The 19007-nt window shown below is 40.0% G+C and overlaps 1 protein-coding gene across 1 annotated transcript in view; it reads left to right on the top strand.

Annotated features, from left to right (window-relative positions):
* The window catches only part of LOC131976848 (alpha-1,6-mannosylglycoprotein 6-beta-N-acetylglucosaminyltransferase B-like), a 133877-nt gene that overhangs the window by 99099 nt on the left and 15771 nt on the right, over window positions 1-19007 (top strand). Inside the window, exons 9-10 of the mRNA XM_059340036.1 lie at window positions 7126-7257; window positions 18166-18299. Coding sequence (XP_059196019.1) covers window positions 7126-7257; window positions 18166-18299 — 266 coding nt within the window. The remainder of the gene's footprint in view (window positions 1-7125; window positions 7258-18165; window positions 18300-19007) is intronic.

Raw genomic sequence — 19007 nt, forward strand, 5'->3', positions numbered from 1 at the left:
TCTTTCTTTGTTTTTTTGTCTGCCTTTCTATAATTCCTTTGAATCCCGGTTAGTATTACTGGAATTATCCAAGCCCTTTCTCACTGCCCCTCATTGTCCCGCTTCCCTCTGTTATGACACACAGACAGACACACAACGTGACTGATAGACATCTGCAGGCAAACAAAAGGCCCCAGACTGGGCTGCAGCGCTGCGTAATGAAAATGGATTGTACACATTATGTTAATGTTGCCTTTCTCACAATGAATAACCAGAGTTGGTGTAGCGATCATCATGAATTACAGCTTTTTTCTGAATTTGATGGAACACAGAGTGGATGGATGTGCTTTATTGGGTGAGTGATACAAAGCCTTAATGAGGGTATGAATTTATTTATGTATTTCTCTTAATCTTGTGAGCAAAAAAGTTTAATCTGAAGCTTCTGAGTCCCTTCTATAAACAGTTTTCTAATAAACAGAGGAACTACTGACATATCAATTTCATGCTCGGAATACCAATTCTGGGTTATATTCATAGACTGTATATATAATGGACGTAGCGACCCTGACGTCACCCATTGGTCTGTGGACTGTTCGTTCAAGGCATCAAGTTTGGCGTGACATTCTTGGCCATCTTGCGTCACAATCTTGTTTTCGGAAATGGGGAGCAGACCATATTTGGACTGTGGAGGAGCGAGAGGGATCTGACAAAACTGACTACATGCCTCTCTACACCGACAACCTGACTGAGAGAAGTCTCTGCTATTTCATGTTAGCATTAACTGGAGCATTAACTGGGATGTTAGTTTTGGCTAGCGAGAAACAAAAAGAAAATGTATGTTACTTACCTGAAAAACTGAAGAGGGATTCCTTGGAGTGTCTATTAGTCCAACCAAACGCTGAACAAGACATATTTAATGAACAAAACATTCAAATAAGCTGTCATTAAGTGAAAATACAGTGTTAAAGGGTCAAAGTTATTACCAAACCAGTACCAGTACTATAACTATTAATTTATTGACACGTTGCCGTGGATACGCATTGTTCTGCCTCTCTTCTGTTGACGGCTCGCCTTGTTAGCCACCTGTCAATCAAAGGTAGCCACGCCTCAAATCATACAATTCTTTATCTTCTATTTTCTTCTAAATGGGGCCATTATTTAACCTATTAACATCAAATTGTCTTGAAGAAGATTCTTTACTAGCGATTGAGACCATAGTGTTGGCCTAAAAAATATTTCTGAGGTAATAAATCAAGTGAGAAGTTTTCTCATTTTGTATTGAAATGAATGGACCGAAATGCTTTAGCATCTGCCGTCAGTGCCCCCCTGTACGAATTTTTGGTAGAATGCCGCTTAAGGCACTGGTTTGCCTCACTGCTCAGACCCGGAGGTTGTCGCCTGGTTAAATTTCACCCACATCTGACTTTAGGCCACACCCACTCAAAATATAATATGTGGATATTACAAGTACGGATGGTGTTTTGGTGGTGGAAATTTTAAATGGTAAACCATGAAGCTGAACATGTTCATTTTAATCTGTGTGAACTGAACTTTGAGCTAGCTCTTGTAAAAATGGGAACTCACACAACGCCGGTGTCAATATTTTGGTGCATTAACATAAACACAAAAAAACTGTCTGTCACATGAGCCCACATCACTAAAACAAAGCTTCTTTTGAAGAGCATTTAAGACAGAATCTGATGTGGTATTTGGGAATTGAAAGCAGTTTGGGCTCATTCAGTAAGAATGACATTATCACCCCTTCTATGCTAATTTGTTTTATTCTTTTTGATTCTGTTTGATTCTGTTTTGTAAAATATGTAAAAAGAAAACTGGAAACTGAAAAAAGCAGAAAATGTCACAGTTAACACATTTCTGTTAAATCATAAATACAATGAAATCACACTGCTTCATTGAATACCTTGCTACAGTAAAAACAGGCATGTCCAGAGTGTGATTATTATTTTCTTTCTGAAAGTACAAACAGTGGAAGCATGGTGTGACTGAGCATTTTCTCATTGTAACACTTCCTGACCTTCCAGTCCAAAGTTGGCCATGAAGTTTTCTCAGGAGAGGAGGAAATTTAGCAGGTGTGTAAATGTGACTCAAGGTGTTCTATTATAAGAGAAAAACATGTTAGAATATGCTCTGAAAACTAGATAACACTTGGAGGATGAGCAAGTATACAGGCTAATTTTCAAACCATGGTTGAAAACATTGAACACTCCAAGGCCTCATCCAAAGACCTTCATAATTGCATACAGTGTTCCCTCTCTTTATTTCCACACCAATAAATAGAGCTCACCTGTTCTATAAGAGAACAGTTTTGTTCATAAAACAGGTCTCTGTTTTATGAACAAAACTGTGAAAATATCACAACACTCAATCCAAGAAGAAATGCACACAGCATCTGTTCTGAAATTGTGCCTTTGAACAAGCCACTAGGACTTCTACCTATATCTGATGGTGCAGGGACAGAGAGCGCAAAGATGCGAAAGACTCATTTTGACTACTTTTTTTTTTTTTTAAACATTTAAGCCTGTGAACATGTTTGAACCTGAAAATGAGCACAACACGTCCACTTTTTAGTGCCCCGGTGGTGGAACGACCTTCCAAACTCCATACGGTCTACTGAATCCTTGTCAATTTTCAAAAAGAGGCTGAAGACCCAGCTCTTTACTGAACATCTACACACACATAATCAACACAGAGAACAAAAAATGTAGCCCATGCCACTTATTCTCGCTTATTTTTGTGTTGTTTCTTGACTTCATCCTTACTTGTGTTGTATGATCTCTCAAATGAACGTTGCTTTGGATAAAAGCATCTGCTGATTGACATTGTAGGTTGTAGACTTTAAGGATTAGGACCTAAGGTACATTTTTATATAAAACTTTAACAGGTCTTAGTAATACTGTAGATAGCTTTATTTCACCTGTCATCTCTGAAATATGATTGATCTCATTGAGTGGACTCTTTGAATAGGCCTCTTTAACTCTCAGGGTTCTCTATTACCTGTAAAAGATGGAGGCAGACAACGAATCGCTAATGGAAACTAGACTAATGAGGGGGACCACACTCCAGGCAGAGTGCACACTTGAAATCCCATCATACTATTCCATAATGCGTAACAAGGCTTCAAACCACAAATAGCAGCTAGCCTCTGAAGATGCAGACACCATTACAGTTGTGTTTTTAATAAAACCTGAGGGATTACATTGTCTGCTGTGAGATGATATGTAAGAGGCATGGACCCGTTGAGACTTTTTGTGAATGCACATGAAGCACAAAGACTGTGCAGTTTGTCTCCCATCACTTACATCTTGATCACAATAGGGACAGATCTTTTAACAGCCAGTATGGACAGGAGGAACAATTACATACACCAAAATCTGTTTTAATACATATTGACAGACTTGAAAAAATGTAAACCTATCCTTCAAATAACTTTTCTGCACACGATTCTGCTTCAGTTATAGTCTTGTTACAAAAATATGTTGTTTTAGTTAAATATTCTTCGTTTTACTTGATGGAAGTTTTAATCTCTAGACAATTTAGTCTCATTTTTGCCTCAGAAAAATTCACATAATTTTGTCTAATTTCCATTTCATGCATTTGTAGAATTTGTTTTTCAATTTTACTGTTCAATGAAATCTTTTTGCAAAGTTTTCGTCTGTTTTAGCAACCTAAACCTCATGGTGCATTTAATAATATAGTACACAGAAAGTGAAATTCTTTGTCTTTTTTTTTTAATACATACCGAAATATGCCTAAAATTATATTCTAGATTTTGGGAATAGCAAGTTTCTCTCTACTCAGTTCAAAACTCCAGAAAAAGAAGTGAGTAAAAGGACTTGAGGTAAGATTATTCTGTCACATATTCTCAGCACACCAAACAAAAACAGCCCCTGAAATAACACACTGCAGTTGTTGGTTTACAGGGCAAAACAACTTTTCATCTTTCACTCCAGTCCACCACCTTAAATTATTTTATTTGTGTGTTTTCGCTGCTGTCCTGTGTTTGTTATCAGCTGCCAGCGAGGCTCCTTTAAGTGCAGCCTTGCAACACTATCAAATGACCGTTTGCACAAGCAGTGCAGTCAAAAAGACTCCAATGTAAAACTAGCATAGCAGAATGAAACTCACTGGGGGTACGCATTGCATTACAGCCTCCATTAGCCTTTGGCCTCATCCGTCACAGAAATAAGAGCTAAGTAAGAGCTAGCAGACCACTCACAGGTCAGATATCCAATAGCAGGTCTGTCGGCACGGTAACAGAGAGGCCCTCAGTCAATCAATACGTGAAATAAGGATGTGAAACTGGACACAGTACATCACACACTTGAAATAACATCTCTTCTCTCCTTTGTTTGTGTGTGTGTGTTGAAGATCTTGTTGTAATCAAAGTAGACTATTGGGAAGTGGTAGGGAGTGTGTGTATCAATAGAAAGGCAGCAGGTATACATCATACACACAAACACACACACGCACAAGCACTTATACAGTGACGGACCTGACACACAACAAAACCTCACCACATCAGTTTGTCTCTCTTTGTTTTCTCTCTCTCCATCCATTTACCATCTGCTGTTGTTGCTGCTGATGTTGCCGCTGTAAGGTTCAATCCAGCCAGGTCATTACACATTCAGCTCTTTTCATCCTGTTTGTTTGAATTATATTTTGCCAAAGGCCTCGCCGGCCGCTGCGCCCTGGCTTGACTTTGATTGAACTCAGCATAACCCGTACGATACTATCAGATCAACAAACATGATTAATTCAACTTTCAGTCAAAACACACTTTTTTTCTCGCTTCACTCAGGGGAATTAGATTTTTAACTTTGATATGAAAAACTATTTCCCAAGGCACGGGGAGATGTAAACAGTGATGGGCATTTGATTATTTTCACATCACCTTGTTGGGTCACCTCATCAATATTTTCAAGGGCATTCTGGTGGATTTTATCGTTTTTAAGCGCTCAGTGTAAGGACTTCCCTTCAGTGTGGCTACCATCAAGGCTCTCATTTTTTTAACCACCATCTTCAATACAATTCATACAATACCAAAGTAAATGCTGACTCTCCCAGTTATGAAATTACTGTTTTTCTACATACATGTGTTACATTTATAATAGTGATGCGTGGAATCATTAAAACACCATGGAAAAATGTGTCCATGTCTGTTCTGCTGTACACTTTGTATCTTCTTGCTGTTTGTTAACGTGTCAGTGTGCGTATTGAAATGTGAGATCAATGTTATAGTTTATATGTCTTGTATTTTATTGTATTGTATTGTATTTTTTTATTCTTTGAGACAAGGTCTTCCCTTCGACCTGCCACCATCCCAAAGAGTATTTTTATTCAGTCCATGATCAGTTTTTTTCCCTCCCCAGGGCCATGTTTTCCCCCAAGGATGACATACATTTGATTGGCTAGTACTCATTGCCTTTGGTTGTTTAGGTTTAGGCATGAGGAGAAAGATTAATTAAGGACGGGGTAAGAATATTAGGGTAGTAGAGAAGAGCAGGTCATGCCTTTGCAATCCTAGGAAACAAAATTCATCCCTGGAGAGATGAGAAGCCCTTATCTTCGAGCCCTGACTATAGTTCATTTTGGTTTAAATTCCTCTTCTTGCTCTACTCCAACTCTGGCTTCATGTTGCCATCTTTACAGTCTGCCTCTCCAGCTTGTGTTGGTGTGCAGCTCAGCAGGTTGAGTTTGACAGCTCCAGGGTTAGGGCCTTTGATTTCGTCGAAGGACATGCATTCTCAAATAGTTTACTTCTGGTGCTATTTTTCAGGGGAAAAATGTCCATGTTTTTTCATATCCTCAGACCTCACAGCTGTGGTGTCTGCACTTCTGAGAGATAAACTGTCAATCAAACAGGATTTTGTGCTGATGAAGTTTAGTCTCTCTGATGTTGTTTTTTTTGTCAGTTCGGCTATAACTGCTCATGCTAACCACTCAATTATTCTGCTGATGGGAATGTGTAATTCAGCACTCCTTGTTTTCCAGATGACTATACAAAATTTCATGGCAATCCAGTCAACATTTATATTATTTCTATCTGGACCAAAGCTGTGCACTGACCAACAGACTACCATTGTGTGGAGCCACAAAGCTTGCATGGCTAAACACAATACAGAAAATTAGACATGTTATCAAACCTATGTAGTAAACATAAAACTTGGAGCCAGCTAAGCAATGTGATCAGGTTTTTATGTATTCAGATGCTTGGAAGTCATAGAATTTAGGGGCTGCAGAGAGAAAGTCACCGTACTGTACAATGTAAGTATGCAAGTTGACACTACCATACTGCATATTTTCAAAGCAGCAAAGGATGATAATTGCAAGAGCAACAGAAAGAGAAAGCAATAGTTTAATATAGACCATAAAAATGCACTGCAATGAGAATATTCTACAAACCTTCAAAGCCCTTATAGTGTCGCATATGAGGTCTACATTATAATAAAGAGCTCTTACCATGTCACTACATCTAAATGAAATATACAGTGAAAAATGGCATTTACCCTATTACTGCACAGCAGCAGTAATTAATGATAACGTGGACTGTGGGTTTCCACTCTTGCTAATTAGCTGCTCTATGTGACTGGACTGAACTCGGCTCCCTATTGTTAGAGTCCGGGTTGACAGATGACCAGTGATTATATAATAAATTGGTAGAAGTTGACTCATGTGACTTCCAGCATAGAAAACCAGTATTTGAGGTACAAATTTTCATCATAAATGGATGAATAAAAACAAAATAAAGTCCTATATTTCCACTGGTGAATACCTGAGTAAAGGAGGAATCATTAAATACAGAAATAAGTACAAACCTTTTTCTTTAATTTAAAAAAATAAAAATAATAAGCTGAAACCCTCAGAACCTCTATTTCACACGTCGATGAATGCATTTGACTCCCAGATAATGCTGCTGTAGTGTGTGTTCACCTCCTCTTTACCGTTCCTTTCTGGAACAAAACCAAAATGATTTTGTCCAAGTCAATAATGAATGCTTGGATGCTCTGAAGTGCGGCCCTTGTGCACTCACTATCTATTTTTGGAGTGAATCTTCTCTCTTCTCTGACAGTCATGTTTCTCCACTTGTCTAAACTCTTTTTTTATTTCTGTGTGTGTGTGTTGCAGGTTCCTCGGCGTGCCCCCAGGCAGAGGCAGTTGCCCGCTGACTGGCCCGCTGCCCTTTGATCTCATCTACACTGACTACCATGGCATGCAGCAGATGAAGCAACACATGGGGCTCTCACTCAAGAAACACAAGTGAGTGGATGTGCATTGTGTTTGTGTGTGTAAATTTAAGCATCACTTTATGTGTGTGCGGCTTTACTGTGCCTGCGTATATTTTTACGTGTGTGTGCGCGTCTGTGTGTGTGTGTGTGTGTGTGTGTGTGTGTGTGTGTGTGTGTGTGTGTGTGTGTGTGTGTGTGTGTCAGCAATTTTCCAGTCAGGCAGGTACGTTTATTGTCTGTGTTTATGGATTAATTATTGCTGGTAATAAGGTGTACATGTCTCTGTCCAGATGTCTGACTGTAACTCATTCAGCTTGTTAAATTCACACTCTCTTTCTGTCAGACAAACACACTCCTGCACACACACACACACACACACTAGGGCTGCACCAAATAGTGTGAAGCTTTATTCATAACGTCGACATTAGTTGCTCATTGTCTTTTCTTTTTTACATGTATTCATGCAGTCTGAACTCAGTAATGACTAGAGTACACTAATATTATCGGTGTTATACTATTTGTAGGATTAGATTTGAGTAGTGGCTGCCTAGGAGTGTTTCCAACTTGTTTGATATGCATCCCTCGATGCTGCCAGGAGAGGGGATGGCAGCTTCAGAGACAGACTTTTAGTAAGCAGCTGCAGCAGTTCGAATCCAGGCATCGCAAACCCCAGAGTCCCCAACACTGTCCTCTGTCCACGGCGGACAGAGGACAGGGTCTAACTGGCAAAAGAGAGTTTGCAGACCCTGGTGCTGGTGCTAGCACAGGCTGCATTGGCTGAATTCGAGTTACAACAGCTGCTAACTGAAGGTCCTGCTCCAGAGTTGCTTTCCACTTTCCTCCTCAACAAAGACTCCTAGTGGCAGGAAGTGAGGCAGAGGAACCACTGGGTGCACTAGCTCCCTAATTCTTGTCTCATTTGTGCATGAGATAAGCAGAGAGAGAGAATGAGAGCAGGGCAGGAAAGGGCTGAGCTAATCAATTTGCTGCCTGCAACTCTACAATTAAGTAAGATTTTACCTATTTTAAATCATTAAAAAAGAAAAAATCTATATGTGGCAGGCAGCCATAAACAAATACAATAAATCACATTATTCACATTAGTATTTCTTCAAGGATTTTTGTTTTAGGGTGATGATAACATATGATATCATAAAATAGGAGACAGATATTTGAAGCAAAATTTAAAAATGTATATAATTTAAGTATAGTTATTTATAGGTTTAAGAGGGAGGGTCGCTTAAGCCATTTGGGTTTTTTTAATCTTGCCTGCACATTTTTGTCTGTTTCTTGTACTGTTCTTTCTTTATTATTGTATGTTTTTTAAGCACAAACAACAATGAATAAAAAATAAAAACCTCAACAGATGCTTCTAATGAAGAAAAACATTCTGAACAGGTCTAATGCACACATATGCATATGCAATATCCCTCTAAACATAATACTAATCTCCATTGAGTTAAAGACATCAAATGCACAATACGTCAAACACATGATTTTATATTTTGTGATGTAATGGAACAACTTAACAATGCACAGTGCAAACTGGACTTACACCACCCGTCATGCACCATTACTCTTCACAGCAAGAGTAATAAAAAATCTCATGTACTACAAGATTGGAGGTGTATGACATTGGTCCACATATGTCAGTTTTTGTGTGGACCCATTTCTAATCCCACCCTGTTTCCTCCACTGTTATTGCTGTTGCTGTTGTTTGAATGCACTCAGAGGCTCACTGTCAGCAGCAGGGTGGCGATTAAACACAGAAAGAAGAAGAGACAGGAAGACAGGAAAAAACAGGAGACATGTGCCTCATGAGAAAGAAGAAAGATTAGTGAGATGTTAAAAAGAAACAGGCTGAGAGGTTTTTTGTGCAGCTACAAAAGTGTGCTTAATGGCTTTTGGCATTGCTACAAAGATGGAACAACTTGGAAAACTAGGCCATGACAGTCATGAGACCAAGGCTACATAACAGTAGAGTAATACCCAAAACGAGAATTGAAAAAAAAAAGCTACACAATCCTGCAGAGAACAACAATACAAGCTCATATTTTCTTCAGAAGTCTCCCATGTTGTTGCCTCAGAAATACATAAGTCCAGCTTGAGCCTTGTCCTCTCCAGCCCCTTAAAAACAGCTGGCAGCCACCCCCCTCTGCCCCACTCTCATCCTTCCAGGTCCAATAAATTGGCATCTCTGTCTACCCCCCCTGTATGCGGTGGCAGCAATTGACATTTTGCTTTCCTTGTTCTTGCTCGCAGCGTAAAGAAGCAACAATGAAAGATAAAGGAGGAGAGGGCATGTGTGAGTAGGAGGCCAAATGAAAGTGAAACAGAGAAAGGAAGAGATAAAACAGTGAAAGTGTGTGAGGAGATGGCAACAAAGGAGGAAAGAGAGAACAGAGAAAGAGAGATGCCACAAAGAAGCAGAGACCTGGAAGGTGTCTAGTCAGCCTGACACCGCTTATAAAGGACCGCTCCATGTATTTTTAAAATCCAATTATGAGAGAGAGAAATGCATTACGGGTGGGCTTGGGAGCTATTTTCCCAGCACACAGCCTGTTTTGCTGTCTCTTTCTTTCTCATGATTTGCCTCCTTCACACACACACAATCCCACAATACCCCCAGACAAGATGCCAGTCAGCCGGCAGTCTGTCTCTAATTGCTTGCTGAGGTCAGCAGTCCTCCCGCTCCATCATTATTGTGCGGAGTGTTGATTTCTGCTTTCCCTAACAGAATGTGACTTTTAGTGTTCGTGAGAGACGCTCTTTTGTTCCCTCCGCGAGAGAATTATCTGAATGTTTCTGCGATGCAGATGAAGAGAAGAACATCTATCCTCACTTTTACAAGACGATGCGCTTCACTGATTTCAAATATGTGAAGAAGAATGCCCAGGATATTAAATTCTCTGGTCAAGTGTAGATTTATTAGCACACTGTAAGCTTTAAAGAAGTCTCTCAAATTTACAGTCGGCACCAATAATATGTATTGATCTACTGGAAAGCAAAAAAAACGTCTTTTTATATTTTCCCCTCTCAGGCAGCCGTGCCTAACCTCCTCATCCATTTATCTTAACCCAACAATTCCCCTTTCCCCAGAGGTTTAGGACAGGTCAATGACATGTTTGCCTCTCTCTCTCCCTCTCTTGCCTCGTCAGGTTAGACCAGTTCAGTTGAGCCATGCGCGCTGAAAGGCATCATTAATCAAGCGCTCTGAGCTTTGGGGCCCTTCAGCTCCCTTTAATTACTTTTGTTTTATGTTCCCACCGACATCCACATTCATTTATTATGCCTGGACAACATGATGCTGTCCAGTTTGCTGTGCTGTTGCATTTGTGTGATTGCGCCTGTGTGTGCGTGCATGTGAGGGTGTGTAAGTGCACGTGGGCTGCCGTTAAAGATGCTGAAAGCCGATAGGAGATAGTCTTAAATCACACCCACTCATCTGATAATAGGACTAGCATATTGATTTCCTCTACATGCTGAATTTACTGCTCTGATAGAGGCGGATCGGAGAAGATATCCAGGGGAAGGCCTGAAAAACAACAACAACAAAAAAACCTTACTGAGACACAAGATGAGCAGAGTACCTGTGGTTCCCTGGAGCCCGATGACTCTTTGGGGACTGTAGTGGTTAGAAAAAGAGCAGGTTTCTGTGAGGCATCAGAAGCTGGTTGCTTGTTTTGATTATGTTAAAGTTATCATCTTGCTCAAATTTTGTTTAACACATTAAAAACAGGATGATCTACAGAGCTTAACATTAGGGGTGACCTCCAAATAGTAAAATATTCAAGGATTTGATCTAAGGAGCCTGATTCAACTGCCAATCTCACAGCTTCGTAATGGCGGAAAATGTGGTTATGAAATAATGAATTGTTCCATTCAGGCTATATGGGGCTAAATTTCTTGTTTTTCCTAAATCAAAGAATGCATATTTTATTTGCCTGCCCCAGCATTGAACATATCTCCATTAATGTATGTGCATAGGTCCTGATTGTGCATGTGTGTATATTTCCGACCCGTGTGATGTGTAAAAAAAACAGAGGCAAAAAATTGAATTTCCCCTCAGAGATCAATAAGGTCTGTCATTTTCCTCTTCTTCTAAAATAGCTACTATAGCCTATCAATCAGGGGTACGACCTTTAGGTGTCCTGACAACACTTTAACAACCACTCTGACATGATTAATATCTATAATCCCTGGCATGTTCTTCCAGCTCTGTGCACCTGTATCAATCATGGTTTTCCCCAACTAATTCACCCTGTTTCAATTTAAATTAAAACATTAAAATAAAAAAACACCATGTCTGCACTTCGTATTTAGTATGCTCAACTAGTTCTGCTTTACAAAGTCTAAGACTAATGAGAATAGCATAGTGGGTAAGCCACAGCATCTGCTAAAGTAATGGGGGATAAATGACGGATGGATTACATGAGTATTGTACGCATCACTGCACTTTGAAAGAAAGGAGTCACTAAGATACAGGTACACTGTGCAATGGGACATATTTCAGTGTCAGTTCAAGGGACAGTTCACGTATTAGTGTGAGTTACCAAGTGTTAAAAGTCTTCAAAAAGTAGTGCTTCTGTGTTTTTCCCCACTAAATTACATGTCTGAAGGACCACATTTTACCATGATAACACACACACACACAAGGTGTAAACAATACTAGCCACATGGGGCGGATGGTGACAAAGTATCAAATTATTAAAACAACCCCAATCCCAAAACAGTTGGGACTCTGTGTAAAATTCAGAGTGAGTGTATATATTTACATAAACATTTCCCAGTTTCAGCATTACATATCTTGTGATTTGAACAGTATTCAATTAAATGTAGGTCACAAATTGCGTTCTATTATTACGTTTTCATAGTGTCCCAACTTTTTTGGAATTGGGGTTGTAGCTCGCTACTTATGCACACTGGATTGTACTTAGATCAGCAATTGCCAGCCTATTTACAGCTATGTTTGTAAATAATAATAATAATAATGACACACTTTACATGAACCACAAAACAAAAAAGAGCAGTATACAAATTAATTAGTCCAAAAAAGGGAGACTAATAATAGAGTTTGTCAGTGGTTTTAGGCAGATTTGAATAGTTTTGAGGGATTTCTTGAAGATTGAGAGTGAGGGGGAGTCTGGGATGATTTTTGGGTGATTTTTGGGTGATTTGTGAGTTCCAAATGGTGGGAGCAGCAATGGAGAGGCTCTGTCACCCCAGGTGCCGTCTTTAGTCCTGGTAGGGCGGGGGAGCCTAGCCTCAGTGGACCGGAGATGGAGTGTACTACTCATGTCACCGGTGTATCATTTATGATGTTAGTGTATTGATACACAGATTAAAACTAAAGAGTAATATACTTGTTGAATTACGGTTGGATCTATGATCTGGTTTAAATCTTTCTAAATCTCCTAGAAGTTCCTTTAAATCATCATTACATTACATAATAACCATATCAATAAACAGGGACAGCTGAATCTTAATTTCATCATGCGTGTCATCAGTATGAGCAAACATTGGGGTGTCATGTTAGAAGAACTTGTGTCTAAAAACTCTGCGTGATTTATCAGTCTCTGTCTCTAAGGTTGCAACTGCTTTTTTCCTCAGCAGTTAAGCAAACAAGAGAAAAAAGAAAGACGGAGATGGAAAGAGACGGACAGAGGCTACTGGACTGACGGCAGTAAACCGGCGCCATCAGCCGATAACGCTGCAGTGCAATGCTTTCACTCCGGCAGTAAAGGATTATCTTGCATGTCACACTGCTGTGTTAGGTGTGGCACACTGATGTTGGCGTGTGACGGATGCTCTGCTGACAGGCATGGTTATCTGAAAAAACGATTGTTGGAAAAGGCTTACTTCTTATTGGGCTGTGTAAAGTGTAATACTTTTTTTTTTTTTTAAACAGCTTAAAATTACAGTGTCTTGTTGTCCAGTCTGATCTTGATTTGTCTTACTCCCCTTGAGCCAAAGCTGAAACTGTGACAACACACTACCCTGCCATATTGCCTTCACCCCGGAGGACTGTTGAGTCTTGCTGAGCAGCCGTTTAACCCAGATTAGCCCCATACTCTGATCTCCTGATAGATATTCAGCTCAGCTACTCCTCCGCTCATCCCCTCTTCCTCTCCTCCTTCTTTTTTTCCCTCCCATCAGGGACCTCTTATCTATGGGCAGAAACATTTTCACCATTTCAGAGCTGGCGATATGTGATAGCTCAGGTTGGAAAAGGGGAGGAAGGGAGACATGGCAGAGACAAGTGAAACTAACATCTATTATTAATAATTCATTGTCAGCTCTCTGTGACCCTTACAAATAGACAGACAACATTTTCCACAGAATGTCTTTCTTAGTGCCTCAAAACAAGGCTGTACAGATAGGTGCATGGGTTTTTTCCCCCTGTGTCTTGCAGATAAGCCAGTTTTTATAAGCTCCTTTGTGAGATATATCACTGTTTGTTGGTTGAAAATATCTTAGAAGTGTCAAACAAGATTGGGGTGTCACCTTGTCTCTATCAAGACAGGAACGCCATCAGAGAAATAGTTTTTCTTCTCTGCGTTAAAGCCTCCTTCCTGCCATGTCTTGAAAATATACAATCACCCAAGGACCCTGTCTTTAAGTGCGGCGGATGCCTGAATGCAAAGCTAAACGCCGTACTCGGAAATTGTGAACATCGAAGGTTAGAGAGCAGCAGTTCTGATCTTGTTAGTAAGTGGGTGAGACACAAGACTAGCAATACATAAGTAGAGGAGCTCCTTAGAGAGCCACTGTTGATGACATTGCTCATTGGAGGGGATAAGTGCTTAAATGTAGAAAACACAACATCTCATCCAGATATTTCAGCTCTCATACAGGAATATAATAAAGAAAAAATCTATAGGTGTCAGGTTATAACAGAGACGAGGGGTCTGGGTCTGCAAGGATGTTATAATGCTTTCAGAAGGCGGGAGCTGGGCGAGTGCATCATCACGGTACACGGTGCTCAGTGGATACATGGGAGGTAGGTGAAGGCAGAGGTGGCGGAGGATGGGTCATGCCAAATCCAGTTGGTAGAGCTGCAAAAACATCTCTGCGACAAACTGGAGTTGTAAATGTACTGCACTTGTATATTGCTTTTCTAGTCATAGTAACAACTCAAAGCGCTTTTACATTACAGATTAGCATTCATCCATTCATACACTGGTGGCTACCCTACATGGTGCCACCTGCCACCATCAGTAAATAACCATTCATTCTACAATGACGCAGCATGTGGAACAATTTGGGGTTCAGTATCTTGCTCAAGTAGGCCGCCATGGTCAAGGATCAAACCACCAACCTTCCCATCGAGCGGCTGTGGCTCAGTTGGGCGGCTGTGGCTCAGTTGGTAGAGAGGTTGCATCCTGATCGGAAGGTTGGTGTTTCGATCCCAGACCATGCAGCCTACATGTCGAAGTATCCTTGGGCAAGACACTGAACCCTAAATGGCCACCAGTGTGAATGTGTATGTGAACGGGTGAATGAGCGTAATGTAAAGCGCTTTAGGTAAAAGCGCTATATAAGTGCACTCCATTTACCATCAGTGGGCAACCACTATAATTGCACCTATTTCAGCAATAACTGCAACTATGGGCTGCTTTTCCTGTATTCACAACAGCGCTGGTGCTTGTTCCCCCAGCAGCCTGTATTTCACATCATCGAAAACGCAGTACCTGATTGGTCGTGAATGTTATCAGTAATGGCGTTGTCTCTGGTTGGTTCAGTATTTCTTGAAATAAAGTGGAATGAGTGAAAGACCAGACTGTCATGTAGAGCCAACAGAAACGTTGATTTCATGTGATAGGAGGTTCTACCAGGATTGATGTTAACATTTTTTTTAAGTCTAATGTTGTAGCTTGCATACTTTTTTTCCAGTTCCACCTGTATAATGTTAATGAATGTTGGTAATGCTACCATTTTGACGACAATTACAACATAAGTTGAGGTCCTCAGCCAAACTGCCAACTAACTTAACATTAACGTTTTACTCTGATGGTTCTATTTGCTCAATGCTAGGATTATATTTGCAAGGCTAATACTGTTAAAAGCACAACGTAATTAAACAATTAGCTTTTGGATTTGTTTTGGAACAAAAGACTAATTCATGGGACAACCGTGTGGACAATTAGCTAAAATGTTTTTTATGATGTAAGTTAACTAAACGGAACTCTTGTGGCAGTAGCTCTGCTTCATTTGAGTAGGGGCAAAATGCCAAGCTCACTTAAGACGACAGCTACAATTCAAATGACCTTGTTACAGTTGTTCTTTTATTTGTCAACTTTTTCCACCCCTGACCAGTTTGCATAAGAATCAAAGTCCACTGGCTTTTTTCCCCTGAACTCACCAATAACACCAGTTCTACACAGTTCATCATTGAACACACAGGGAAACTAACTGTGTGCAGCTTCAACGAGCCATGAAACAGAATAACAGCAAGACATGTTGTATTTGTGTAAAGATGTGGCTGCAAATCTGTGTGATCAACATCTCTCGAGGGTTCGCTCTGATGTGAAAGGCAAAGGTCATGTGACAGAGGAAGCTGAATGCTTTGACAGTTAGTAAGACTCTTGCATGTACAGTCATTACTGCTGAACCTATCTTTGAAAATACTTGTTTATCAAAGACATCAATGATCTGTTTCATTTACATATTTGAAAGCAATAACTTCATGTTTCTGAAAAGTAACTGAAAGAAAAAATGGAAATTGTGTACTTAAATACAAGATAGTTGAGGGAAAGCGCTACAAAGAAATGACAATCTCAGAATACATCAGCCTGATAGTCATTAAGTCTCTGGGGGCAACTGCCAATATTGTGAGAGTTCTGGTTTAGCCAGCGGATATACAGATAAGAGATAACAGATGTGGGCCAAGATTTCCTCTTCCCTGCACCAGTCATTGTTTACAGTCCGATCAACATCCTCATCAATACTTTCTGTAGGTGTTTTAGGTCCAGACAACATTCGGATAACCTCTGTAGACAGATATCTGCATGGCCAATGGTTTCTTAGATTTCACTATTTTACTTTCCACACACATCATTTACCTGCTCACACATAATCGCTCTAACAGAAACCAAAACCCTTTCGATAATGAAATCTAGTGGAAGTCAATGCAGAGAAAACCACTTATTCAAGATATCTGAATATAAAAGAATGTGAAAATGGACCAGTGGTGTGCCAGAGGACAGTTAAGTGCCTTTATAATGAAGAATGTCGTACAGAGACATACAGTTATCTGCCAGGGAAGAGTACCAGAGCTGAGGAAGTGGACTCTGGCACCTTTAGCTCTTGTTAATCCCCCTGAGCTAACAGACTGGCCAGATTGAACGCTCACTGGTACAGACAAGGGCATAGAAAGGTGTGTGTGTGTGTGTGTGTGTGTGTTGTGTGTGTGTGTGTGTGTGTGTGTGTCTGTGTGTGTCTTTGTGTGTCTCTGTCTCTCTCTGTGTCTGTGTGTGTCTGTGTGTGTGTCTCTGTGTGTGTCTGTGTGTCATGTGCCCTGGTGTACAGCCTCAGTGCTTTAGTGCTGTGCTACTAAGCGTTCACCTGGAAACCCTATCAGTGTCCTATCACAGCTCCAACCTCCAAACCTCAAAGTGATTCCTTTTTTATATATTCTTGTCATTTTCACGTCAAACCTCCCACAACTGCACTTGGCAACTTCCAGTAAAAACTGCAGGTTGCTTTTATTCGTTTTTGGCTTCTACTCAATAGAATTTTCTTCTTTACTGGCAAACCTGCAGATATGGACTATTATTTGTGCTGTTGTGCAAAATAATGTTACCATATTGTGCTGTTAGTAGTTTGCACTCATTAAGCCTCTTGTCAAAGCTGGAAACAGAATGATTTATACCACATAGGGCCAGGTTTACTAACTTTAAAGTGAAAGACAGGTTTCTGCTGCGCATTGCATTCAGTTTTTGCTCACAATCTGTGTAAACCTAGCGTGTAATTTAGTCAGCGCCTGGCACAACCGTCCATGCATATCCTGCAAGTGAGGCAGAGCTCAGATTTGTCTGAGGTCACCAAGTTCAGAAGAGAAATTATATTGCTGCAATGCACATACAAGTTTTCTTATTTTTTTAGCTGCACCTGGAAACGTGTTTATTATTAATGAAATCACAGTTAATGCAGCATGTGAACAAATTTCATGGAAAATGAGACATGATACAGTGACCACAAGACCCACAAAGTGATGGCCTAAATATTTTTGATGAATTAAGTAAATATAAGTATAAAAGATGAAAGGCATCATTTTCAGCCATGTGGTTCCATATAGTGTGTGTCAACACAAAACAAATGGCAACAAGCTCCATTTAGCATTTATAAGCTGTATACAATATAAACGCTAGTAATAATGTTCTTGCAAGCAAATAAAATATCATTGTAAGTGCGTATGGTTTTATTGTTTTGTTTATTGCTTATGTCACAATTCTAACTTTGTCTTAAAACACACACAACTGGTGTGTGTTTTAATATAGTGCTAAATGATGCTAGAGTACAGGTTTAATTTGTGTTTTATTTAAATTTTAATACCATCACAGTGCTTAACTGCATCACTGAATGGTAAATGGACTGCACTTATATAGCGTTTTTATCCAAAGCGCTTTACACTACAGACTGCGCACATTCATCCGTTCACACACACATTCATACTGGTGGCCGAGGCTACCAGGGCACACTGGTGCCACCTGCCACCATTGGGAATTCATTCACACGCCGATGAATGCAGCATCGGGAGCTATTTAGGTTCAGTATTGACATTCCGATTAATTGGTGACCACTCTACCAAATGAGCCACAGCCAAATGAATCAAATGTGCTGTAATAACATATGATTAAAAACCTGTAAAAAAAAAAATCCATCCCTGATGTTTTATGTGAGGAACATAGTTTGAAGTGTTTGTGCTGTTTCTTTACAGATGTCACATCCGAGTGATTGACACATTCGGGACGGAGCCCGCTTACAATCATGAGGAATATGCCACGCTGCACGGTTATCGGACCAACTGGGGCTACTGGAACCTCAACGCCAGGCAGTACATGACCATGTTCCGTAAGAAAAAAACTTAAAGAACAAACATCTTTTTCTTTTACATCTTCTGTAATATACTACACATACTGTCAGTATGTTGCAAAATAAATATTATTGATATACACCTCACATTTTAAATATGATTTGCACTTTTTTAACTTTGGTATCATATCTTGTGTCTTTTAAAACACAAGAATTTATATTTTATAACTTCAAAACATGAAAATTAAATCTCTCTCCCTCACACACACACACACACACACACACACAGATCTGTCACCAGTTTTGACAGTGTTTTCACTTTCTTTGACAGGTCTGGCTGCTTGTTCACATGAATTTGGAGTAAATGTGTCTAATGCAGCTATTTTCAGCCATGACACCGCTTCAAGCCATATCTGTTCTTCATCACGTTTTCTTCTCTTTTCCCGTTTCATGCTACACAATATGTCTGATCTGCTGTTTTCAAAGCCCTCGCTGCTGTCTGTCTCCTCACTCCTCCTGACAGAAACACTGACTACTTTACTCTCTCCTGCGCTTATATTCACTTTCTAACAATGTCATGCTCTTTCAGCTATAGTCGGCCCTTAACAGCAAGACCATCACTGTTTATAACACTTAGGGAGGCAATAATCACACTGACTCAGCCGCTGAGCTGAAGCAAACGAAGATGTAGTGCTCTTTTTCTGTCTTTCTTCGCTGCATCTCTCTAACAATGAAACTTTCTTTCTC

Source organism: Centropristis striata, chromosome 1 (assembly GCF_030273125.1).
Source record: "Centropristis striata isolate RG_2023a ecotype Rhode Island chromosome 1, C.striata_1.0, whole genome shotgun sequence".
NCBI classification, from domain to species: Eukaryota; Metazoa; Chordata; class Actinopteri; order Perciformes; family Serranidae; genus Centropristis; species Centropristis striata.